General features: G+C 39.2%; 1 protein-coding gene and 1 long non-coding RNA gene across 4 annotated transcripts in view; one reads left to right on the top strand and one right to left on the bottom strand.

The window, feature by feature from the left end:
• Positions 1 to 25,943, bottom strand: part of MICAL3 (microtubule associated monooxygenase, calponin and LIM domain containing 3) — a 235,761-nt gene that overhangs the window by 94,957 nt on the left and 114,861 nt on the right. For 2 of the 3 annotated variants that reach the window (XM_089527729.1, XM_089527730.1), the window contains exons 6-16: positions 25,046 to 25,201; positions 23,028 to 23,128; positions 19,983 to 20,240; positions 18,751 to 18,866; positions 16,290 to 16,416; positions 15,094 to 15,187; positions 14,486 to 14,633; positions 13,952 to 14,148; positions 13,242 to 13,354; positions 11,925 to 11,987; positions 10,569 to 10,742 (exon numbers count right to left, since the gene is read on the bottom strand). In XM_089527729.1, the coding sequence (XP_089383855.1) occupies positions 10,569 to 10,742; positions 11,925 to 11,987; positions 13,242 to 13,354; positions 13,952 to 14,148; positions 14,486 to 14,633; positions 15,094 to 15,187; positions 16,290 to 16,416; positions 18,751 to 18,866; positions 19,983 to 20,240; positions 23,028 to 23,128; positions 25,046 to 25,201 (1,547 nt within the window). Of the gene's footprint in view, positions 1 to 1,051; positions 1,109 to 3,047; positions 3,147 to 8,589; positions 8,674 to 10,568; positions 10,743 to 11,924; positions 11,988 to 13,241; positions 13,355 to 13,951; positions 14,149 to 14,485; positions 14,634 to 15,093; positions 15,188 to 16,289; positions 16,417 to 18,750; positions 18,867 to 19,982; positions 20,241 to 23,027; positions 23,129 to 25,045; positions 25,202 to 25,943 lie in introns of all 3 variants that reach the window. The other variant, XM_089527728.1, reaches the window with a different exon arrangement.
• Positions 29 to 24,859, top strand: LOC149311708 (uncharacterized). Its single transcript, XR_016281477.1, has 3 exons — positions 29 to 88; positions 18,729 to 18,941; positions 24,598 to 24,859. It is a non-coding gene; the product is annotated as an uncharacterized LOC149311708 (long non-coding RNA).

The raw sequence follows: 25,943 nt of genomic DNA, 5'->3' as shown, positions 1-25,943 counted from the left end.
ATGGAAGAAAGTGAATAAAAGAACACTAGAAAAAAATATTGCACGAAAAAGCACAACAATTATGAATAGGAGCAAAGCTGAAAATAAGGTCAGTAAAGTACCAGATCATTCAATGTCTATAAGGTGTTTGTTAAAAGCAGAGGAAAAGAACAAGAGCTCATAAAATGTTTTACATAACAGTAACATCTCTCATTAGAGGGGTCCTACAGAACACACTAATAGTAGTCAAAGCTTCTCCATGTTTGGTTAAGAAGCCCAAATGATTTCACTTCCACATAAGCATGCACAGGATTGTATCCTTAGAAATCTGTCAATTATGCATGTATGGCAGTGGAATAACTAATATTGTACTTAGATGCCTTCAGTGCAACAACACAGATTAGTTAGTACTAAAAGCAACTGCACTAAGAGCCAGAGAAAGCCAAGACTAAGAAATAAAGTAGACGCAGTACTAGTGGGAGAAAGTGAAATGTTTAAAAGTCTTGGTTCTTTGTGGGTTTTTCAGGCTATGTGGCCATGTTCTAGAAGAGAACATGGCCACATAGCCCGAAAAACCCACAAAAAAACATGGATGCCGGCCATGAAAGCCTTCGACTTCACATGTTTAAAAGTCCTTTCTCATTTTTTCTTTCTTTCCCCATAATCTAACATTTTAGCCTGGTTACTTTGGAGAATGGATTAGATGCTGATGCGGTGGCCATGCGGGGAAGCCCAAAAAGTCACAAAGGAAAGCAATGACAGACACAAGATTGTATGGCCTACTCCCAAAGAAAAGCTGTTTCTCTTCTGCTGTACCATGCCAAAAATCAGTGTTGAGCTGTGCCAAACAGAAAAAGCACACAACATACTCTCTAGAGTGGGCAAAAGCTGGTACTCCTGTAAATGCCCAACTACACATACACTATGTTTAGAAACATTTTTTCAGCAGCACTGCACTGAAGTATTAATAATATCCACACAAAGGATAATACCCTTCTCTCCTTCTATTCCCATTGCACTCCCCCAAGATTTCACACACCCTTCTCATGCTGTTTTGTTCATGCTATTTTACCCTTTGCTGGCTGGGACTCTGTTTTCCAGCTTGGTCTGCATGAAGTTCCTTGTTTCTCTGCAGGCAAAATAATTAGCTTAACAAATCCCAGACATATATAAGAGACAACACAGTCCTGGAAAGGCTTTCATGTTTGGCAAAGTTCATCTGAATACAATATACTTACTCAGTTTTAATCAGAGCAATTAAAAAAGACACTTTATACAAACTGCATTAGTAATTGGTGACACAACTGCAAATGTCCACACGGTGATAAAAGAGATTCAGGAAGGAAGGACAGTTTCCAAGAAATAGCTAACGTTAGTGCATTCAAATATGTTCCAATAATATTTTTTCAATTATGGCCAGTTAACTGTAGATCTAGCAAGATACGTCAGTTGAGCTGAAGTCACCAGATTTTTCATACAGAAGTCATTTTGGGGGGGGGGGGGAACTAACAAAAACTAAACTTACTTTAACAACAACAGGACATGAGACTTCTAGTCAACTAAAATCCATAAACTAGTCCGTAATATTCCTCAAGATTATGGGTGTCTCAAAAAAGAAGACACACTTCCTTTTGGTTTGGTTACCCATCACATCCACAGAGGTACTATTTTATCAAAATGCAGCTTCTGGGAATGCACAAACTTGTTCACTATGTCATGAAAAGAGACTGACATATCTATGCTACAGCGTTGAAGACACTCTTATCAGTGCTAGTTTTCTGAATGAAAGCAAAGTAAGTTATGTGTCAACTTAATTAATGAGTGTGGCTATTTTTTAAACATAAAATAATGTTTTACTTTGTGAAGACAGAATTTACAAGTCTCAGTGACAAGTCTCCTAACAGGAAGTTATCTTTTCCTGAACACTAAATTGAGATTATGATTAGTGCCTCAGATATTCAAATGTGAGGAGAACACATTTACCTTACATTGAAGGACATCAACATGAAAATGCATATTAAGAATAGCCAGGGTCCCAAATATATGTGACATGCTCATGCAGCTAGGGTTTTGATTTGCAATAAAAAATTACTCAACAAGGCATTATTTGGGAATGTTTTAAGGACATAAATTGGAAACCAGGACCAGAAAAGCCAGGGATATCAAAGGCCTAAAGTCACATAATTTGGTGGGATCAAAGCATTCTAAATTATTGTCCTGTTGATTAGTGGTATAGTAATCAATTGGCAGAAGTATGTGGGAACAGCAGTAGCACTGCACACAAGAGGAAGTAAAGAAAATGGAAGCAAACTAGAACCAGTAGAATTGTAAATCCTTTGCAGGCTGTCACATGTAGTATTTTGGGGACACCTTCAGTAATTGGGGGACATCTTTGCCTCTTCTAATCATGCCAGACACACAAAAAAGCTACAAGCAAGAAGCCCACAGTTGTCACCTCTAATATCCCTTAATTAATCAAAGAATTCTAAAAATATATTTTTGATGTGGGAAGGAGCAGCACTACAACAGGCCCTACACCGTAAGAGTAATCCTGCTGTTTGTGTGCAATCACTGTCTCTGGCAAGAAAATGAAGAGAGTTACTGAAAGCCTCTGACCCTGACATAACATGAACGTAAGAATGTACATTTCATCAATGGAGAAGCAATGGACTACGGTAACAAGCTACTATAAAGAGGCCCCCCCTCCCAAAAACAAAAGAAGTAGTTTACTGTGTTTGGGTATCACTAGAAATTGTCCCTGTTAAAGTATCAAGTATAATAGCTGAGTAATGTCAATAGTAGCTTTTCTCCAGACTGAACGTTTCTGTTCTAGTGTTTCAAGCTACTATGTACTGTACATTACAAATAATGGAGTGAAGGAAGTTCTAAATACACTAAATTAAATCAAAAAATAAAAAGAAGTATGTGTAGTTGTGTTACTGGGGTTTTCTTTGTGAGGAATGGGGTAGGATTTCTAGATGCCTCTTGTCTCTATATAGTGTGGTCACTTGTGGAAGCAGGAAGAAAGAGAAGGAGAGGGAAGGACAGAGCATGCAGAATTAATTCACCTGATAACTGGGATACCATGGAGAGGAAGTGCAAATGGAGGAGGAAGTGAGCATGATCACTTTTTTGGGGCAGGTCCGAGAACGCTCCTTTTTCCTCATCTTTGTTTCAAAACAAAGAGAAAAAACAACAGAGTAATAACAAAGCGAGAAGTATCATGATAATTGGTTCTGGTATCAGCTGTGACAAGGCCATAGACGTAAAGCTAAGGATAGGGATGGCTTTGCCGCGCCCTTGGTGTTTTGAACTTCAGCTCTCAGAAATCCCAGCCAATTAAGGGATTATGGAGTAAATTACTCCCAATTTACTCAAACAGCATATGAACTAGTAAAACAATACCTAAATTGTACCATTTCAGGCAACAGATGGGAGATCACATGTTTGAATTGTCTCCCGTTCCACACAGAAAATTCCATTTCATGGAATAAATAGAGTAGCCTCGCCTTCTCAATTAAAAAGCCAGCACAGATGTAAATAATCACTCATTCAACTCTATGGCTGTTTTTGTCTAAAACTCCACAGCCTAGGCCCTGGGGGGGAGGGGGAAACTCCTTTAGAGAGAGAAGCCAGCTGCATGAATGCAGTTTCAGTAACATCTGAACTGAGAACAGAAACATGTAGGCTTGTGACTAAACATCATCATCATTTTTTTCCTCTCCCTTGTGATTTTTAACATCTTTGCCTGATGAAGAAGTCAGTGTATCTTCGAAAGCTTGCAACATGTATTTTGTGCATTTTGTTGGCCAATAAAGGCATCAGTATTTTGTGCATTTCCTTCACAGTTTGCATGCACTAGATCTCATAAATGCATAATCTGAAGCATGCTGGACTTGCTTCTCGCTCTTGGCTAACAAGGAGTCAGTATTGCTTCAGAACAACTGAGTGGCACCCTTGTGAAAGCTGATTCATCATATGGCAGGCAGCACCGCAACTTCCTGCAATATGATGGTGCATCTATCTAAATGGTTCATTGAACACCTGTCTGTATACCCCTGATTTAGAATAAGGAAGACTTCCAAGCATTAAAGATTTCACTAATACTGGAGACATAACTGAAATTTGAAAAATATTGGATTATGTACAAGAGGTTCTCATGTATGACCTCAAATGCAATAGTGCACCGTAGGAAAAGAGAATGCCTTTCACTGTATTGTACAATATTTAGCAATATCCACACAATCAGTTGTACAACATCTGATCTTCAAAAATAGCCTGCCCCTTCCAAACAGAAACTGGTTTCAGCCACACCACACACCAAAAAATACATAGCAGAATGCATAAAATCTTAATTGAGTTTATTGTCTACTTAATCCTGGTGGTTGACCATTAACAGAACAGATAGGTCAATCATACTTTCTTCTTGGAACTAACTTTGTTAAGTATATGGAGTAGAGTATCCCCCCCCCCCCCCGTATCAGATCACCCCAAATGAAAAGATCTGTGTTTGATCAGACCAAAAGACCATTTAGTCTAGCATCCTTTTTTCAGAGTCCACATCCTGGGAACTCCCATGAAGGAAACTGAAGGTTTCTCATGCTTCTTCCCAGCTACTGGAGTTCAGTGGCATGCCTCTTCTGACCTTAGAGGTATTATAAACCATTGTGACTAGCAGTCATCAACTGTCTCAATCTGCAGGAATTTGACTAATGCACCTTAAGAAAATCATGTACGTGAATTGTCATCATTACAATGTATGGTAGCAAATCTCATAATTTAAATACACACTACAAGCCAGTGCCACAGTGCTCTCTCTTCAGTTTTACGTCTGTCTAATCTGGGTTGCTTATTTTCAAGATTTGGATCTGAGCTTTCACTTCCTTAAAATTTGCAATCTGGATTTTCCTGTCAAAGAAATCCATAAACAGTTATCTTTATTACAACTAAACTTTGAGAAATTTCACATTATAAGACCTAAAAAGAATGATTCTGTGTATTTTCCATTGTGGAGACAAAGCATCATTCCACATTTGGAGAAGCCCATAGGACACATGTGAGGATTCCCCACACATATGAGAGCTCAAAACTGTGAAGGGAGGAGATGACATAGGTTTTTTTAAAAAAAAAAAAATCCATAAATCCTCACCTGTTGATTCCCACCAAATTTAGGCAAACATGGCCCCTTCCTATAACTCTTGAAAACCATAGTAGCCATCATGAAAGGTATGAGTAAGCTCAGGTGCCTCTGGCCTCTCTGTTCCTTGATCTGCAGTGCTGAAATAATCCAGTTTGATGCCACATGAACTGCCATGATTCAAGGCTATGGAATTCTTGGGACTGTAGTTTGTTGTACAGCAGAGCAGAGCTAAGCACCAGCCTTCTTTACCATTTTGACAGCACCATTTTGACCTCACCCCACTCATGACTTCAAACATGCAGTTTGTAGTTTCATAAGCCTCCAATCCCACACCATTCCCTTCGCTCACATACACATATATAAGTGGGCATGCATGCACAAACTCAGACTTAAGTGTTATTAGTATGCGAATGAAGAATGGCTTTGTTATTTATAGACAGACAGACAGACAGATTGTACAGAGGTATATGAATTTAAGAAAGGAAAGAATGCCATCTTCCTTTTTCCTTCACCACCAGCATGCAGGCCAATGGGCCATGTTTTTATATAACTCTTATATAAATTCAGGATACTATTTTTTCCATGTCCATACGCATGCCCGCACCTTGAGTTTTATGATCTCAGAGATATGAATAAAGTGCCTGTAGATTCTTTGTATGCCCATATAATATATTCATCTCTGATGTTCACTACTTTGAGGATTGTTCCCTTTTGATGAAAGTGGCTATCATTATAACAATCTGAATCTGCTGTCCAGCTCTGGAAGGAAAAGGGGAGGTGGAAATCTTAAGTGAGGAAATGTAGTTGCTCCAAACTAACAAATTTCATTTTATTTCATTTATCAAGATTTAATCCAGACAAGAGGTGCTCCTGGTCAGTCATAAGACAGATCAGGGAACAGGGACTTTGCCTGTGCTGGATGGAATTACATACCACTTGAAATCTCAGGCTGGCAGCTTGGGTGTTCTTCTGGACTTAACTGTGAGCCTGGATGCCCAGGTTTCAGCAGTGGCCACGAGCATATTTGCACAGCTCAAACCAGTGTGCCAGCTGCACCTATTCCTCGAGATATCAGACCTGGCTCTGGTGACACATTCCTTGATTATATCTCAATTGGACTACTGTAATGCACTCTATGTGGGAAACTGTTTGGAAATGTCAGCAGGTTCAAAATGCCGCAGCAAGAATGCTGACCAGGTCCAGTTATAGGGAGCGTAAACTTCCCTTGCTGAAGTTGCTTCACTGGCTACCCATTTGTTTCCGGACACAATTCAAAGTTTGGGTCATGATCAATAAAGCCCTATATATATTAGGTCCAGGCTATCTGAAAGGTCGTATCTCCTCATGCAAACCTGCAAGGGTCCTAAGATCTACAGAGGAAGGCTTTCCCTTGGAGAAAATATTAGAAGCTATGTGATTAACTGCATAACTGTATTAACAAGTAAAACTGAGGCACAGCCAGAGGAGCTTTGCTTGTCCTGGCAAGAGTTCTTTTCCTTCAAAAGTGTCAGTAATAGACATGGGGATTTCTGTGGAACAAGTTGGCTGGCAAGATTGCATCATTAGGAAAGAGGAGCCCTGATTGTGGAGAATAATGTGAATGCAAGCAATGCCACACATGGATAATTATACCTTTGTCCAAGCAAGGAAAAATGTGATTAGGACCTAAATGTCACCCAGTATTAGGAAAGTACATCTTTATCATCGACTTAGGTGATCTCTCAGAAAGAGTGCCAGCTGATAAGACTGCAATTCAGCACACTTATCATGGCTTTCAAGTGACTGTTTCCCAATAGATACACCAGAATATAAAATGAAGAAAACAATCAAGCTGGATTAAAGAGCTTGATAAAACCATGTCCATCAGCTATGTGAATTAGTCCTAGGGATGCAATCCATTTATTTGGAAGTAAACCGAATTCTGCTCAATATACTGAATTAAACATGCATAAAATGTTGCTATTAAAGTGGCTGATACTGTAAAGATAGAGAATAGAGCAATTCACACTGCCTAGCTGTTTAAATTATCCTCTCAGCAAATAAATTCAATAGTTCTTGGTAATATGACTAATGTTTAATACCAAATGAATAAGTAGTTTGAGCTATGGCTGCCTAGCTATATTCAGAAGTATTCAAGTGGCTTGGATGAAGCCAGTCAGTATTTCCCACTTCCATTTGACTTCAAAAGGCACACATAACTTTGGCAAGAGGCTGGGGCATATGCCTTGTGATCCAACAGCTGCCACTGAAAGAAAAGGGATCTTGGAGAATAGCCTGTGGAAACAGGTAGACTGAACAATGGTATCTGCTATAAATCAGCCAAAATAAAGTTGACAAAAGCATGAATTTACTGAGGCCAAGTTTACTTGATCAGCTGCATAATAGGCTGGTGACTTTAGCTCGTTTTCAAATCTACTTTCATTTGTTAGGCAGTTACAAAGTGATGAAATAATGTGAGAGGCAATGTCACTATTACTCTTTTCCCATTTACAAGTCTGTTTTTAATCTTGTATATGTGAACACTTCACAAATTAGTTCTGGTGGATGAGTAATCACTGTCTTGTTTTCCCTAAAACAATTTTTATCTACTTGGCTTAACACTTGAGGTAAGAAAATCTAGCCATTAGATGACTCATTACAAAGAATTTATATACATAGTGTTGAAAATAACACTAGTATAGCAACCACAAGACAGAGTAGAAGAGAGTAAGACCTGATTTCTAATTATTGCTTCCAGCTAGGCAAATTCACAATTTTAAGAAGACTAAACTACAATGCAGTTCCTTTTAAAAAGAATAAAGATTGCGGAGGTTGAGTAAAAAAAAAAATTTTTTAGCCTCTAAAAATAATTGGCAGAAAGCTTTCTGCCACATAGCAGCAGTCAATAAAACATTTCCTACAACAGACATAGAATTATTTTGGAGAACAGAACTGCTATGAAAGTGAAGAAAAGATAAAAAAAAAATATAAGAGCAATAGCATTGCATCAATGCGAAAGAAAGTGGACAGTTCACATTCCAATGTATTTATGATAGAACACATTGATAAACAGTTATCTCCTAATCTGAGTCTCTGAAAACCTTTCACTGGTATTGAAATGTTAGAGTTATTAACTGAGTCCACTGTCCAAAATGAAAATCTGGATCACATAAATTGAAAGGAAAGGAATTCTGATATATACCACATAATTTTTTTCATGAGGATCCTTCAAAATAGTGATTCCAGGTCTGGGAAAGACCATGTGAATAAGATACCTTTCAGGGTACAATTAATGTCCAAAGGAGATGATTAAAGATACTATTTTTTAAGGATTCCTGTGATATAAGCCACACCTACTTCATAAAAAGAGATACAGGTATCTATCACAAAACAATACCCATATACAGGAACAGTAGTGATGGTTTGATATGAAAAAGCAACAGCCAAGGGGTGGGGTGAGCATGATAGTTATTCACTCAGTTCTGTTTTACCTGTTTCCACTGAGGTATTGGGGCAAGGCGACCCTGCTCTCTCTGTCGGTAGGCTGGATGGCTGAGAGCACGTTCTTGATAAGGCTGGGCAGATTGTTGCATGCAGGTCATAGGGTAAAGCAGGACGAAGGCCATGGAGGGCAATAACATAAAAGGCAGAACAAAACTCACAAAGAAACCCACAAGGGGATGGGGGTAGATGTTGGACAGGGTGGTCAGTGGACAGACATTTGGGAGGGGGGAAATGGAGTAAGGAAAAATTAGTTGGCAAATAAAATATAAAATTTATGAAAAGAGGCAAAAGTAAAGAGGGGAAAAAAGGGAGATGGAGTTGTAGACTGCCATGAAAAAGGCCACGAATCAACTATCATGGAAACTGATCGTTTTAAATAAGCTTAAGTTAGAATTGAAAGTAGTTTCCAACTCTTCGGGGTATGACATTCCTAAAACATGGTCCAAAACAATTATGTGAGCAAAAAGGTTCACTGGTTCTAAAATTGGGATGGATATAAAACCAGAATCTTACAGAGTGTTGGGCCTCAGGAACTCCCCCCCCACCCCCATATTGACGCTTCTGATGGTCTTTTACCCTTCTTCCTTTATCACTAGGGCTGGACAGAACTGGACAGAGATAAAGGGCCTGTGCCTGCAGTAGAAGGCCTAGGAAATATTGTGCGAGAGCTCTCCAGCTTCTGTTTTACTTTAATGCCCAGAGTATGCCACACTGAGGCTTAAGTTTTCATGAGGCCTGCTTGGAGAAGTCAGTCTTGCTTTGGAACAAGTAGCATGCTTAGCACTTGGAAAAATTATTTTTTTCAAACTGCTATCACCTGGCTGGGTGCTTCTGGTAGTTGTAATTCAGAAAAGAAAAAAGAACTGTTCCAAGCTATAACGCTGCTTAAGTCATACGGACTTGTTTTAATCCATTTATTCCATGCCCTAAAGCAGGGGTAGGCAACCTTTTTGAGCTGGGGGCCGGGTTGCTGTCCCTCAGACAACTGGGGGTCCAGAGGCAAAAAATAAATAATTAGATATTTTTTTAAAAAATAAATAATTAATTAAACCGGGACAAATGTAGGACAAAATTTTCAAATGGCGGACACTTTTTAAAAAATGGAGGACATGCAAAAAAATTTGTTGATTTTTTTAAAAAATGTTAATATAAATGCATGTTTCTGAGGCTTCTATAGACAATTGCCCCCCCCCTCGCGAGAGGCCAAAGGCCCCAGCGGCAATCGGCGGCAGGACCGGGCTGGGGCCGGTCCCAAGGCCTTGCTGGGCCAGATTCGGCCCACGGGCCGTAGGTTGCCTACCCCTGTCCTAAAGGCTTCATTGTTCCATCTGCAACTCACTTGATTTGCTACTTATGATCAAATGGATTTAGTGCATGATAATGAATAAAAATGTATCTGTACTCTGGACAGCAAGCTAAATTATCTGGATGCTTTGGTGATGAAAACACTGATGTATCCAGACAGAAAAACTAGTTATATATGGAATGATTCACAGGGAAACCTATGGAAAGTCTTTCCCCATACATTTAACAGTTACTCCTGTAATTGCAGCTTCCCAAGATGGAGAATAAAACATGGCATCCAGACCAATGGGGAGGAGTTGACGGGTGGTCACAACATTATAAAGTAGAATTAGCATGAATGGACTAGGGGAGACTGATGAGGCCTCTGCCATTTGTAGGACCAGGGTAAAAAATAAGAAATGTTCTTGAAGCTCTCTGCTCCAAATCTACTTTCTTCAAAAGTATTGCACAGCCCACAAAAGTCTGAAGGTGACCCTTTATGTTCAAAATGTTTAACCTACAATATGCATATTCTGTACTAGAACTGAGAGGTAACTTGTCCTTGCCCTGGCCAAACTCTAATTATTTTAAGGTCGTCCCTGACCCCTCTCACCATCATCTCATTTGCTGAGCCCATGGATTGAGGCTCAGAATAAATACAACATGTAAAAGCCCCCTGTACCTGTCTTCGTATGCCAGAGGACTGTACAGGGGCATTCTCCTCAAATTTGGCCAGCAGCTGTGTTGCCATGGACTTCACTTTATTCTGATTCCCAATGGCAGCATCAATTCTTCTCTCTGTCAGGGCACTAACCAGGGTGGGCCTCTCTTCTCGGCAGCTTCTGGAAGTGTCTTCCTGAAAAAACAGCATGTATTATACATTAGTATGTGCTTGACATTCTTTAAGGTCAGCTTCAGTTTGGTGTACAGTTCTGATCTTTGAAGTATGCCTTCCTTACTGACCATTTGTCTTGCTCATTACTATTCCTACCTACTTACAAAATTAAAACAGCACAATTAACTTAAATGATATATATTGTAAGCAATCTGGCAGCTGCCACTGAGGAAGCCCAGATTCCCACCAGACATCTCTGTGAGCATGACAGTACTGAGAAAAGGATCTCTCCCTGATCTCTCTTTCATAGAGATCAGGGAGGGAATTCTGTATCAGCTACTTAGTTAAGTATACTTAAAGCTGAGTATACTTAACTAAGTAACTTCTCATATCCCACCCACTCCTAAACCTGATGGAAATGTAATTCACCTATCCTCCAGTCACCAGCAGAATGGTCCTTCTTCTCCTCATACAGATGGTACCCAGTAAAGTAGGTTGGGGGGTAGAGTTACAATCGTGAAAATACTGTAAAAATCATGACTAAGTAGTGACCCTGAATACAGAATAGCTACCTGGATTTGTGGTGGTGGTGGTGGTTTTTATGTGCCTTCAAGTAGTTTCTGACTTATAGCAACCTTAATGTGACCCAATCACTGGGTGCTTTGGCAAGATATTTTTTGGCAAGATTTGTTCAGAGGGAGTTTGTCTTTCCCTTCCTCTGAGGCTGAGAGAATGTGACTTGCCCAATGTCATTCAGTGAGTTCCATGGCTAAGTGGTGATTCAAAGCATGGTCTTCAGAACTGTAGTCCAATGCTCAAAAAGCGGCACCACACTTGTTCTATATCTAGATTTATTAATCTGTAAATGTTAGGGATGCGGTTGCTCAAGTGGTTAAGACGCTGACTCTGTTGATTGCAAGATCAGCAAGTTGGCAGTTTGAGGCCCGGGTGCCAAATGATGGTGTGATCTCCCATCATTAGGTCCCAGCTTCTGCCAACCTAGCAGTTCAAAAGCAAGTAAATGTAAGTAGATAAATAGGTACCACTCTGGTGGGAAGGTAAACAGCATGGAGAGTGGGCAGGCCCGGAGAAATTACTTAAATAAGTAGCTGATATGGAATTCTGGCCCAGGCAGAGTTATCATGCGAAGGATTCTGGCATAAAAGCACATACTATAAGGAAAATACCATTGGAAACACTTACGTCTTCTGACTGGCTTGTTTTTCTCCTCTTTCCTGCACCATCTAGATCTTTCTCTTTTTTATCCTAAACACAGAAAGAAAAAAAGGTTCTGTGATAATGCCTATCACTTGTTTGCAGGGCTGGAAAGGCTTAATCATAGAGTTGGAAGAGGCTTCATGGACCACTGAGTTCAATCCCTTACTCAATGCAGGATCTTCAGTTAAACTATCCCCAGCAGGTAGCCATCCAGACTCTTTTTGAAGATGTCCAGAGAAGAAGATCCCACCATCTCGCTAAGCAATTAGTTCCACTGCTGAACTGCTCTTACTGTCAAGATGTTCCATTTTAATTGCCATCTCTCTATACTGTGGAATGTTGGGATTTGTAGTTTAGTGAGGTGCTTAGTTTTCCATTAGAGAAACCTAATATACTCTCCTGAAATTCAGTTCCCACCATACATTGAGAGGATGGATTACATCATGATACACCTTGGGAACTATTAAGACTTCTGAGAATTCTAAGTACTGCACCAAATTACAAATTGTGAGAAAGGGGAGGGGAAACGAAGCCATAAAACCTCACCGTTGGAGGGGCCAATAGTTTGGCTGCAATTATTGCGCTCTAGAATGTGAAAGAGTTCACTTCTCCCTTCTGAAGAGAAATAAAACTTTGAAATAATAATAAAAATCTACCCTCCTGTAATTTAAAACCATTAAACCTAGTTCTACCCTCGGAGGCAGCAGAGAATAACCCTGAACCCTCCTCTTTGTGGCAGCCCTTGAGGTATTTAAAGAGCACCATCATGTCACCTCTCAATCTTCTCTTCACTAAGCTGAACATGCCAGCTCTTTCAACCTCTTCTCATGTATTTTGTTCTTCATGCTTCTTATCATCCTCATTGGCCTTCTCTGAACCTAAAACAAAATGTCTATATACTTTTTAAAATGAGGTGCCTAGAACTGAACACAGTACTCCACATGAGGCTAATGTAGAATATAATGGGACTATCACTTCTCTATTACTTCTCTCAACTTTGAAACCTGAACAGCACTGCCAGAACTGACCATTCTGGGCCTCCCTTCATACCCATAAAAACTCCTAGTACAGCACTAAATACCAGTTTGAACTTAAGTATGTCAAGATGCACTCCATGGAACTGTATGTAGAAAGATCTTGTAGCATATTTGAGACTGACTATTTCCTCAGATGCATTTGGACTCCACGGAACTGGATATTTTTGTGTATCTTATCCAGTCCCCTGGGAAGTCCCCATGTTTTCCTTGCTTTCTCTAGAAAGACACTTCCTGCAAGCTCTGTTCCAAAGTAACTATGGCTTACCTTTGGTGTTCGTTTCCGAGAGATGCTCTGGCCCAATTTGCTGAAGAATGAGATTGGGGATTTGGTGCTAGCAATTAAAGCAGCTTTTTCTTCTGCATTCAGTTCCAGATTGTCTGTGAGCAGAACACAGCAAAACTGAGTCTCCTACTAACAGTCTCTTAAAAAGTCCCCTTCTGAGCATTACTACAATTATTTTATCCCTTCCTTACCCCCTTGCTCCTATTGTTGTATCTGACTACACTTTCTGCCGCAAAGTGTCCAACTCAACTCTTCATTTCAACGCGTTTACATTCAAGAAAATCATTTTCACTCTTCCCCTTCAAAATCAGTCAATCCATATTTAGCTACCCTCCTTACTAAGTCAATCCATGGAAGTAAACAAGGAAAAATAATGAAAACATATTGGTAATATTTGACAAGCTGTGTACTCAGCACATATGCTCAGTTAGGCGCTATCTGTTTCTGGCCAATTACAATTATTAAGGGACTTTCAACATTAAAAATATATATAATGGAACCTCAATTCCAGATATTGCTATTAAACTTCTGATTAGTAATTTGAATTGTTGCCTAAACCACTTGCTCTCAATCGAACACCACAATTTTCATCCCAACGTGCTAGGCCTCAAAAGTTCTCTAAGAGAAAGACTTTGCCGTTCTAATATCGCTACAACTTCTAGAAATTACGTTCTAGGCCACTTGTCACTTACCACTGGAAGGGAGGGAGTCCTTGAACATTTCATAGAACTGAGTGAGATACATGACCATGGACAACTTGTCTGGCTCACCAACTGATGCCATATCTTTGCCAGTCATGATTGGAGAGATTCCAAACTCCTTCTCAGCAATGTCAAATGCCAGCTGGTTATTCTTCTCTACACTGTGTTCATCTAGAGAATCAAAGTCTCTGAAATGGAAAAAATGTATTGCTTGAAAATTGTGACAGGTTTTAGTTGGGAAAACTCAACTATCTCTGCTCTCACCCTGACTCACAATGCTATCATTAGACTTTTCTTCATATTGTTGTTGTTTGTTTGTACTTTGCTTCCCCCCCCCCCCCCCAAATTGGGACTCAAAGCAGCTTACAGTCTAAAAATACAGTACAATTAAATATTTACAAAAGTGAAAATTAAAATGGAATTAAAAATTACAGTTATATTAAATACAATATTATATCACCCTTCCAGCAATTTGGACTATTCTGCATATGAATGTGCTCCCCCATTTCAAGCTCAGTTACTTACATGAGGTCAGGGCGATATCGATGGATAATGGCACACAGTGCTAGGCCACTCTTCCAAGACATTGTAAGATCGGTTACATTTACACCAGCATATCCATCCGTCTGCCTCTGACACCAGCCCAAGAGCTTACTAGAGCGAGCCACTGATTCTGAAACAAACAAATATTGAAGTATCTTGGTCATCTAACATGAAAACAGATCTGCTCTTTTATATGGGTAGTACAGCTGTTGATGTGTACCTTTAAAGTTGTTTCCACCTTATGGCAACCCTAACGCACACCTACCATGGGGTTTTGTTGGCAAGATTTGTTCAGAAGGGGGCTTATTTTTGCCTTCCTCTAAGTCTGAGAGAATGTGAGTTGCCCAATGTAAACCTGTAATGTCCTGACAAATGAAGATTTGTAACCATGTTTACATAATACTGAAATGAAGTTTTTTATTATTTTGCCTGTGCATAGGAATTTGAGAATACATCATATGTTTTTAAGACTGAGAGGATCAAAGTTTTTGACATTACTGACAATCATGTCTGAACCTCTGAACAGCTTGGGAAATGTCCAAGCAATAAGAGCAAAAACACCAAGTAAATGGGACAGAATTGGAGCTCACCATTCCTTGATAACTTTGGTGTCCTGGAGTTCATCAAATTCTCTATTTCCAGGTGTATGTCTTTCAAATCTCCTGTATCATACAAGTGACGCACCTGTAGTATTTCAAAAAGATAAAATATATCACATCAAACATCACAGAAGAATGTAAAAAAGAAATACTCTTATTTAACAATACAGGTGCTGAACTGATACTATCTTGAGTCCCACACCAGGAAAAAGGCAAAATATAAATTAATTAATAGATAAAATATATCATTTCAATGTTATATGCAGATTTTGTTTTGTGGGTTTGGGTTTGAAATTCTGGAAAAGCAGTATCTAAAACAAATAGTTTTTCAAAAATAAAACATGATGACAACTTGGGATAGGGTTGAAGTAGTTAAATTATGTTGTACATACAATGCACATTGGCATTTCTATCTCAAGTGACATACCCAAATGCCTGTAAGTTCAACTTCTTACTGTTGTTGGGTTCCTTCAAGTTGTTTCCGACTTATAGTGACCCTAATTTAGCAGTTTCCTTGCTGAGATTTGTTCACAGGTTTGCCATTGCCCTCCTCTGAGGCTCTGAGACTGTAAACTGCCCAAGGTCATCCAATGGGATTTCACAGCCAAGTGGAGATTTGAACTCTTGTCTCCCAGTGCCTTAATCCAACACCAAAACCGCTACACCAATTGACTCTCAATTTCAACTTCTTGCCCACTTTTACATGGTTATTTGTTTTATTTCTGCCCTTTCCAATCAGTCATTTCTTTCTGCTCTGCCCAAAGACTCCACCCCTAACTTTCTCAACTAAATTTTAAAAAGTATCGTACAAATATACAAAAATCCCCTTGGTTAGAAATCTGCAGGCATTTACCCCATATCTTAGTTTCCAACTTCCTTTCATCACAGCTTGGAAAACTTAATTTTTGGACTACCATTGCCAGAACTCCTTGGGTAGTATAACCAATGGTCTTTCTGGCAGTTGCAATCCAAAAAGTAAAATTTTCTAGCTGTGCTTTCCACCGTCTCCTCTTTCAACCATCCAAAATGATGATATGACCTACTGCTCCAGAAGTCTATCCCACATCTGATCCCACAGACATAAAACATATAGGAAAAATTAAGACAGTTCCAGACAGACACATGAAAGTCAAAAGGATTTGACTTGCACTAAGTTCACTGGAGGAGCTCATGATTGAAGCACTTACCTGGTTTGGCCGCAAGAAGTTGACATTGATGTTTGGATACCGAGTGACAGGATCAATGCTGTACTGGCTAAAATTCTTGCTCACATTCTCAGGAGTGGTCTGAGGCAGCAACCTATAGATACTCTCTCTAAGACAAAAAGACATTAATAATGTGTTTTATACCAATCATTTTCAGGCCAATTGATTTACTGCTTGCCAGGCAGTGTAACTGTTTCTATTTGCCATTATATAGTTAGTTGTTTGTGCCTCTGTATAAGTAATACTATTACACTCTGATTTCATGTCCACTACTGACAGAGGTTATGTTAGAAACATACCTCAAACATACAAAAGAGGAACATGTCATGTGGTTTATTATTCCTGCATTGTAAACTAAGTAACTATCTGCTCAGTTTACATGAAAGCTGAAAGTATGGCATGCTAGATTTACTAATTATATAAGATAAAGTTTACATTCCTCACCCCCCCCCCCCAACCTCCTGGCTTGATGAAGAATTCTGGAAAATGTAAAAATCAGCACACTTTTATTATGTTTAGTTAGTCCTAATAAAGGTATTCTCCAACCGTGTATTTTGGTTATACTCCTGAACCAACACAGCTACCTTAGTTTTTATTAAGATTAACAGGCCTTTCTGATCCACATGTTTTACAAGGCATTCTGACATTTAGCTGATTATATTTAGATTTCAAGCAATCTCTTGTGAACTAGTTAGCTAGCTCAGGAGCCCGACTCACTTTTTCCATTCAACAGAAAAGTGTTTATCTCCTGATGAATAACAGAGGTAATAAAAAAGCAGCCAACATTGACTACATTCCTTTTCAGATTCACTTAAACTGTGTTTGACTGATCGTCAGCATGTGGGAAAGTGTGTACTACGAGCACCTGCTTTATGTGCCCTCAATATGCAACAACAAGAAGAACCCCATCTGACAGGTTACTCTCTCATGCAGTTGTTAGGAGCACAACATCCATCTTTGAGTCAGTATAAGGCCTGAGACACTTGGGGATGTTGGGAAGAACCACTATGAGTGAGATTAGCATTTGAAAGCCATTGGGAATGCATTGGTTAGAGTGGAACTGAATAGAAAACATAAAAAGTTTGGGAAGGAAGGTTAGTCTGAGTAGGAATGACTCAGGCGTTGTCAGCAATGTAGAAATAATCCAGTTTGACACCACTATGTGGCTCAATGCTATGGAATTCTGGGAATTGCAGTTTTGTGAGACATCCTTCTCTGTCAAGACAGCCCTGGTACCACAATAAATCACATTTCCCAGAATTCTGAAGCACTGAGCTATGGCAGTTAAAGTGGTGTCAAACTGGATTATTTCTGCAGTGTGGATGCAAACTCAGTAATTGGTAAAATAAAGACTGCGTAATTTCTCACATGTTCTTTGATACCCACTTCAATATGTTTGCATTTAAGTATCTTTGTTTGGGTATGACACCAAAGATTAATAATATAACTACACAATGGAACAAGGAAGAAAGTAAGCATTTCTGAGAAGAATGGTTGAGCTTAATCACACCACTGTTTGCTGCCTAAGCCTTTTAAGGTGGGTAAATTCACAATAGTTTACTTAAGGGGGGATCTGTCTCAACAAAAATGTGAAGTTTAGGTACATATATTTTGTATATTTGGTATATTCTTTTAACCTTGTAAGCCTTTTTGAATGTTTTCACAAAAAGCACGGTAGAAATAAAAGATAGATAGATAGATAGATAGATAGATAGATAGATAGATAGATAGTCTGGACCTAATCTGACTGTTTTCCTATTCATTACATTTCAACAATGCTCCACTTCCTAATCTACATCACAGAGGCTACCAGTATGATCTTCTTGTCAGGTGTTTGGATCTATTCTCCCCATTTACTGCCCCTTTATCATACTCTCCTATTATTCTCTCATCCACACCGGAGTAGTAGCACATGTGGCAAGATCAGGGAGTTGCTATGGCTAATATTCTATCCATGCTGACCTGGAAATAAGTATCATGGAACTCAGTGACTTATTTCTGAACAGACATCCATAGGATAACACTGGGCAGGTGTCTCTTGGATTAACCCCTGGGCAGGGTTCCTTCTTCCGCATGTAAGTGAACTACCACCCTATCCTACTTCTCCCTTGGCCAGTCTGAAGTGGAAATGGGGTTTCAACAACTTTTGGCGGTCCGAAAGTTCATCTTAAAAAACAGCAACATTTTAATCACTCTGTGGTCCATGTTGGAAGAGAATGAAACTGAATAATCACGGTTCTATTTGTTATACTGATTTTAGCATATATGCAGAAAGTTTCAAATGCCTCTTGGAGAAATGGCACAGATTTAGTAAAATATATTTAGAATTATTTAGTACTATTTTCTACACAAAGCTACCAGATAGAACTTCCATATACTTTTACATCTGTAGTCAATTCACATTTTTGTCCACCCATCCAGGCACACACAGGTATTGTATTACCTCTCTGCAAGGACTTCCAAAGGGCTTGTTCCCAGAGACCAGCTTCGTACCATCCAGGCAGAGTCCATGGCAGCAAGAAATCCCCTGGCTATTCCAGTTCCCATTGGCCAGAATGGCTGAAAGAAACCATGAAGAAGCAATGTGGAAGAAAAGCACAATTTTCCTGGGTCCACTGGATAAGGTGACATATTGTAAGTTTGCTACCAAGTCTTGGTACAACCACCACATAATTCAGTCTTTACAAGATATAACTGTTCCCTTAATCCCTGAACTACTAGAGTAGCTTCCAGCAATCTGAAATCTAACTTAAACCCATTACACACTACTGCTAATAATAATAAAAATAGAGTTTTAGGTACATTAATACTTTAGTTGAATAAATAGTTTTATGTGGTCTGAAATTGGGCTTTAAATATGGCTGCATCTTTGGAACAATTAGAAAAAAAGAGACAAGTTCTGGTTGTTTCTAATCTTTAAAGTCCTACATGGCTTGGGCCCAACTTATTTAAAGGATCGCCTACTTCCATACAATCCGCCCCATGCTCTCAGGTCCTCTGGGAGGAACTTACTGCAGCCTATAAAGACCAGATTGACTGTGACGTCCCAGAGAGCTTTTTCTGCAACCGCTCTCAGCCTGTGGAATGGCCTGCCAGACGAGATCCGTCAAATCACCAACGTAGATAGCTTCAAGAAAGCTGTTAAGACGGATCTCTTCCGGCAGGCCTTCCTAGAATAAATTACTCAGCTATGTAGTGATCCCCCACATATATCTGATGATTCTGCCCACCATTATTGTTTTAATTGTTCATGTAATTTTAACCTTAAACTGTTTAATTCTTTTTTAAGGGGGGGGGGATATTTTGTATATATGGTGTATTCTTTTAACACTGTAAGCCACTTTGATTGTTTTCACAAAAAGTGGGGTAGAAATAAGATTTATTTATTTATTTATTTATTTATTTATATTGTCATATGCATTGTAAATACACCTCTATACACATTTAAAAAATCATTATTTACATGTCTTCCTCCTTCTGTCCCCTCCCCCTCCAGATACATTTATATAATCTACTGTTAAGTTCTAAAACCAAGGACTTAATCTTTCTGTTGTAAACTGCCAACTATATCATGGTACAACGCTGGTAATACAACTACCATTCTGGGGCTTTGCAGTGGGAAAGGACATAAACCCAAGGAAGAAATAATTAATTTAAGCCACTTAAAAGACAAACCTCTAACAGACTGTCTCCAACCAAAGCCACGAGCAACTGGTGACCATTCACTTCTCGAACCATGGCTGCGTTCTCTGAGGCATACATGCAGGTGAAGTCAAACATGGCTACATCAGGCTGTCCATAGTGGTTGATGGCAAAGTCCAGAGATGGCAGCTGCTGATTAGTTGAGAAGTCGGCTGCTTCCCTGGCATAATTGAGCAAAGCCTCCTGGTCCACATTCTCCCGCGAAAGTAACAGCTCAGTGTCTGCATAATCCTGCCAGATGAAAAAGGATGATCAGGGCCCCAGAAAACAGCCTGAAGGCAAAGAGTTCAGTCTGACAATGTGTGCAGGCCAGGCTTCATAAGCTACCTAAATGAGAGGTGCCCTAGGAATCATTTGAAAGATGTTTTAATCTCCTCAGCAGGAGGACAGAATATAAAGGAGTCTGTATAAGCATTGTGCTCAAAACATTAGCATTTCAGTTTTGCAAACACCTTCCATGATGGGCCAGAACACTTACTTTGACTTTAGTAGAATCTCTCATTCAGAAAACCTTAGAAAAACACCTGTCTGTGCCCTATTCTGGAGATGAAAATAATATCTGCTGCATTTAATATACAATAATAAACATGTTTTCCTTAAACAATATTATTTCCATAGCTGATCCTGTAAAAGATGCATCTTGAAACTACAATTCCCACATTTTGCACCAGCATGGCCCCGCACCCAGCCATTTATCAAGTCAGAAGTGAAAGAGGCCAGTGACACAGTGGTGATGGAGACCATGCAAATTCTATTTCTATTAAGGCTTAGAAGTGCCAATTTTCTTCAAGAAAACCAAAGGAAGGGACCATGGGTCAGTGGCAGAGCACACATTTTATATTCAGAAAATCTCAGGCTTGGTTCTTGATTTATTCAGCTAGTAGTGGAAAAGAATAATTTCTGAAGTCCTGAGAGCCGCTACCCATCAGTTAGTGTAGGCAACACTGGGTTAAGTTGGACAAATGGCCTGATTCTTAAGTTGAACAAATGGCCTGATTCACTATAAGACCATTTCCTACCCTTTTATTCCACAGTTACAGTAGCTTTCCATACAGGTACAACTGGCTCATGCTCCTGGAGAATCTGATTGCCATGTTACTGCTGGATGATGCAATGGACCCCTCTTTGCTTAAAGTTTATGACACCTTAAATTTAAACACTGTCCTTAAAGATTGATGTGACAACCAAGCACAAGTCAGCCAAGTGGTTTGCATTACAGCAATGAAATGATGTCACCACAGTGGCCACATGAGCATATTTATTTATCTAAATCTTTTGACGCATTTATATTTTCAGCCCACCTCATCATAAAATCAAGGGCAGCTTCCAACAATTTGCAGGAAAAAAACCACAAAATGTCAAAAAAGAAACCACCAACACATGACAGCTCATGATATCTAGACCAGATGGTGTTCATTTCTATTGGACATTTAAAGTTTTCTTGAATAACATTAATATACTAGGGTGTGGTTACCAACTACTCAGTTCCACTTGTATTTGTTTCTCATTGTCTCTAGCTTCCCAATGTCACAAAGCTGTAAATGCAACACAAGCCATTCAGAATGGATATGTGGCTCTCCAGAGAAGGGAAAGCACACCCTGTTGGAGTCTCAGTTTGCTGTTAGTGTGCCAAACTAGGGAAGGCTTCTCCTTGTCTTAGGCATGCAACCAATATTACAAGACTAGATTAAGATTTTATTATTCAGCATTTGTTTTAACACAAAACATAAGATCTACAAAATACAAGAAAAATCTAAACACACATAAACAAAATAAAATTTTAAAAGGGAAGAATGTACCCCAGTAGGTTTTTCAAACACACCAAATGGTGTCCAGTTAACCCAGTAGTATTCCAGCAGCTCTAATCACCATAGCCAATGATGAAGAATGATGAAAATCAATGTAAAACAGCATTTAAAGAACCACCTTATCATCACCCCTGATTTAACCTCTCCTGCTTAGCATCCCTAAATAGAATAAGGAGCAAGACAATTCTACCTCTGACCTGCATTCCCCTTCCTGCAGAGAAGAGGAAGATAAAAGTGCTAGTGTGGAAGAGGAAATCGTTCTCAACATTTGACTTCATCCTCTCATGAAAAATACCTTTAAATATACAGCCGCCCCTTCATTTTGGACTTCATATCCTTTGCCCATTCATGGGTGGCAAATGGAGGGGGGCAAAATGGGGGGTGCCACCATTTAAGGCAATGGGGCTTTAATATCGGCAATTTTCCATTTTTGCAGGGGGGTCTGGAATGGATCCCCCACAAAAACGGAGGGGCTACTGTATAGAAGGCAGAGCAAAAGGGAGACCTAAAGCAGAGGGTGGTCAATTGGTATATTATTGTGAGCATTCTTTTCTGACTATGGAAACATATGTCCCTTTTGATATGCAAGCTAAGCCCTTCATGAGTGGTCAGGCTTTATATCAGACTCTGATGAGACAGTAATGGCATCATAATTTGGAAGAGTACATGGAATCTGGTGCAAAAAGGCCTTAATAAGAATTAGGCTGGAGTCCAATATACCCGGGACTTATTTCTGTGCATATATGTATGGGATTGTACTGATGATTTTACAATTGGAATCTCTCTTTTGCAACCTTAGAAAGCGCTGTTTTCCTTGTGAGTTAAACTGTCAAAAAACCTTTTAAAATGCAAGACCTGATGCAACATCTTCAGCCAGGTCCCAAAGCATGCAGATTGCCAGCTGCCATCCCTAGCCAACAGGGATATTGAGACGCCAAAAGACAAACAGGAATAATCCACAGCTCACCATTTAAAGGTACTACTCCTCATGAACCAAAACTCATCATTGCCAGAATTATTAAATGGTTCATTTTGAGAGTTTGTCTTTCTTCAACTAAACACACACACCTCCAAAACATCAAAACTAAGCCGCACACAATTTGGCAACTGATATTGCAACCCCATGTCCTTTCCAAAATAAACCAAAAAACAAACCTTTTTATCCACCCAAGACTTGACTAAGATTTCAAAGCGCACAAGGCACACTCACATGTAATATTACTCCTTTATCCAGTAAGCTCTGCTTTTTGGCAGTCATGACAAAATAGTGGGTGTCATCTTTGTAGTAGACAATGTTCTCCAGATCAATGCCTGAGATAGAAGCAAGGAAAATTCAAACAAAAAGTATAAAGTAGTTTTCTGGTAAGAGAAAAAAAGCATACAGGAGCAAAATGCAATAGAAACACTGAACCAACTGCAACAATAACAGTGATAGATCACATTGATAATTTTGTTTTGTCTAGTTCTGAAAACAACTCAGAATTTAGCTCGTAAGATATCCAGTGACGCCACTCCAAGATTACAGGATTCCTTACTAAAAAGGTACACCTTATTTCAGAAGCCACAAGGAAGAAAATACAATTCAGAGAAGGTCAGGTGGCCAAGGTACATAAAGACTTTTGAATTTTAAGTCCACATACACACATAGAAAAGTAAACTACATAGAGCAAGAGATAAAGGAAGGTTATATTATGGTGGCTCTGTGCAAGATCACCAAACATGCCAGGCATCTGCAGCAAACCACATCACAAGCATCAGTAATACACTAGAATAACCCCTTGTGCACAACATCTTGTGAATGGAGACCATATCTTACAGTTCTTTGTAAAATATTCATTTCAATGTTAAGTACTTTTTATAAAACAAAATCAAGAGATACTGGAAAACAGCTTTCCACAGCCTAGTGTACATCAACATTTGGCCTCCCAGAAAGTCCATTTAGCATGGTCAATAGTCAGGTACATCTAGGGTAGAAAGCTTGAGAAGGCTGCTGTATTATACCTGTTTTGAAAGGGGCTTTCCCAGTAATTTCTGGTGATTGCAATTGTGAATCAATGTTGAATCAAGAGGTACTCAACAAGAAAAGAAAACTTTTTTCTGGAGATGGTATAAATGAAAATATACGAAAAAGCCAGGAACATTGAGCAAACCAACATGCTTGTTTGATGTATGCACCATAATGTCTGAAAGGAGAATACTGTAAATTATACGCAACAACCAAGGAGCTCAAATGGTCTCATTTCCAAAGTTCTAAAGACCTGAGATACAAATTTCCATCAAGTAAAGTGGAAACTATATGGGGAGGAATATATGTATGTATGTATGTATGTATGTATGTATATATTCTGGGCTGCATGTTTTTGTTCAAAGATGTAGCCCATAATATCTAAATTCATAAGCAAAAAGAAGCCCTGGAAATATAGCTTTTCTGAAACTTTAGCAACAGCCGTCCTCAACAGGTGCCTTCCAGATGTTTAGCTGGCAAATGCCAAAATCCTTGACCACTGGCTATATATGATGCAAGTTACATCCAAAGTATCAAAAAGGCAGTAGGTTGGTTTCACAAGACAATATATGAGTACACATTTAGATGTCCATGGAGTGGCTGCTGCTGGTCTCACAGCTGATCCCATTCTAGAAGTATTCATCCATGCTGTGGTGTCATGGTTAGGGATTACACAGGTGACACACCTACCAAGCAACTGGTCATCACCTGTACAATTGCAGTTAGCAAGGGATTTTCTTGCCATATACTAAATATTTGGTTATTTTCCTCCCAGAGGATCAGTGACTGCAAAGGTAACAGAAACCACACCATTAGATGTGCGGCCAAGTGGATGACAGAAGCAACAAGATGGACAGAAGATCTTAAGGAGAGACATGGCTGTAGAAAAATATGGCCATGTCATCCTCTGTTAACTTATTTTCTGTGCTTGCAGAATGTGGAATTATACAAGTAACTTGTTACTTGCTAATTAGCTTACTTGCTGTTCACCGCTATGATCTTTGGAATAGCGGTATATAAATAAAACAAATTATTATTATTATTATACCACTTGCTTTAGAAATACTGCTGTCAAAATAGTTCTACGTGCTATGTGTCGTGTCCAAAACTCACAAGGTCAAACAACAGCCACTTCCAGGAATACAAGAAAACCATGAAAAAGTAAGACATCTAAAATGGAGATAGACGTGTCATATTTTTATCCTTAGGATACTTCAACTAACCTGTAGCTTCTCGCAGATCCTGGAAGAATTTCTGATTGAATATGAAGGCCACACCACTGATCTCTTCAACTTTGGCTTCTGCTGTGGTATTGCGGTTGATGAAATTTGCTGTGATGGCAATTGCCAGCTTGCCACGGAACTCTTTTCGTCGAAAACCTACAGAACAGATAAGGAACAAAACAGTTCTTGGGTTCATACACTCAGAACAAGAGGGCCTATCAAATAAAGGGAGAAGAGGTACAAATACTAAAGGAATGCCTCTGGGGAACTGTTAAGAAAAAAGTGGTAGAAAATCTGGGAGTAGTTCAACTGCAATAAACGAACAATTCACAGCTGCTTCACACAGTAAGATTTAGAAGTATTACTTGTATAATAATAATAAGACATATACATGCTTATACAATTCTACATAATAAAATAATTAGAACGAGCACAGTATAATGGTTTGAGAATTACACCAGGACTCTGGAAAACAAGGATCTGAATCCCCACTCAGCCATGGAAACCCAGAGGGCAAGTCATACTCTCTCAGTCTCAAAAAACGCAATAGTACACTCTCTCTGACCAAATCTTGCAGAAAAAGAAAAGAAATCTATGATAGGGTCACCTTAGGGGCACCGTAAGTTGGAATTGATTTTAAGGCACACAACAATAATGAAATAATTAAACATCTGCTTTCTGTGGTTACCTTTGTCCTAAATTAGAGCTGAATATAGGACAAGAAACTGGGTTGGAAGGGGTTACATCACTCCTAAGTCTAAAATATCAAAAGGTCTGATTGGTTGGTCCTACCTACCGGAGCAGCGAGGAGGTGTACCTCTCTCCACTACTGGAAAAGGCTGTATTTCCTACAATAGCTAAAAGAGTTGCTAAGAAAGAAAATTTTACAGCACAGTCT

This window comes from Sceloporus occidentalis, unplaced genomic scaffold, assembly GCF_023333645.1.
Source record: "Sceloporus occidentalis isolate IW3139 unplaced genomic scaffold, rSceOcc1.0.p SCAF_5, whole genome shotgun sequence".
Taxonomy (NCBI): Eukaryota; Metazoa; Chordata; class Lepidosauria; order Squamata; family Phrynosomatidae; genus Sceloporus; species Sceloporus occidentalis.
Note: the sequence above shows the minus strand (reverse complement) of the source record. Positions and strands in the feature narration are given on the sequence as shown.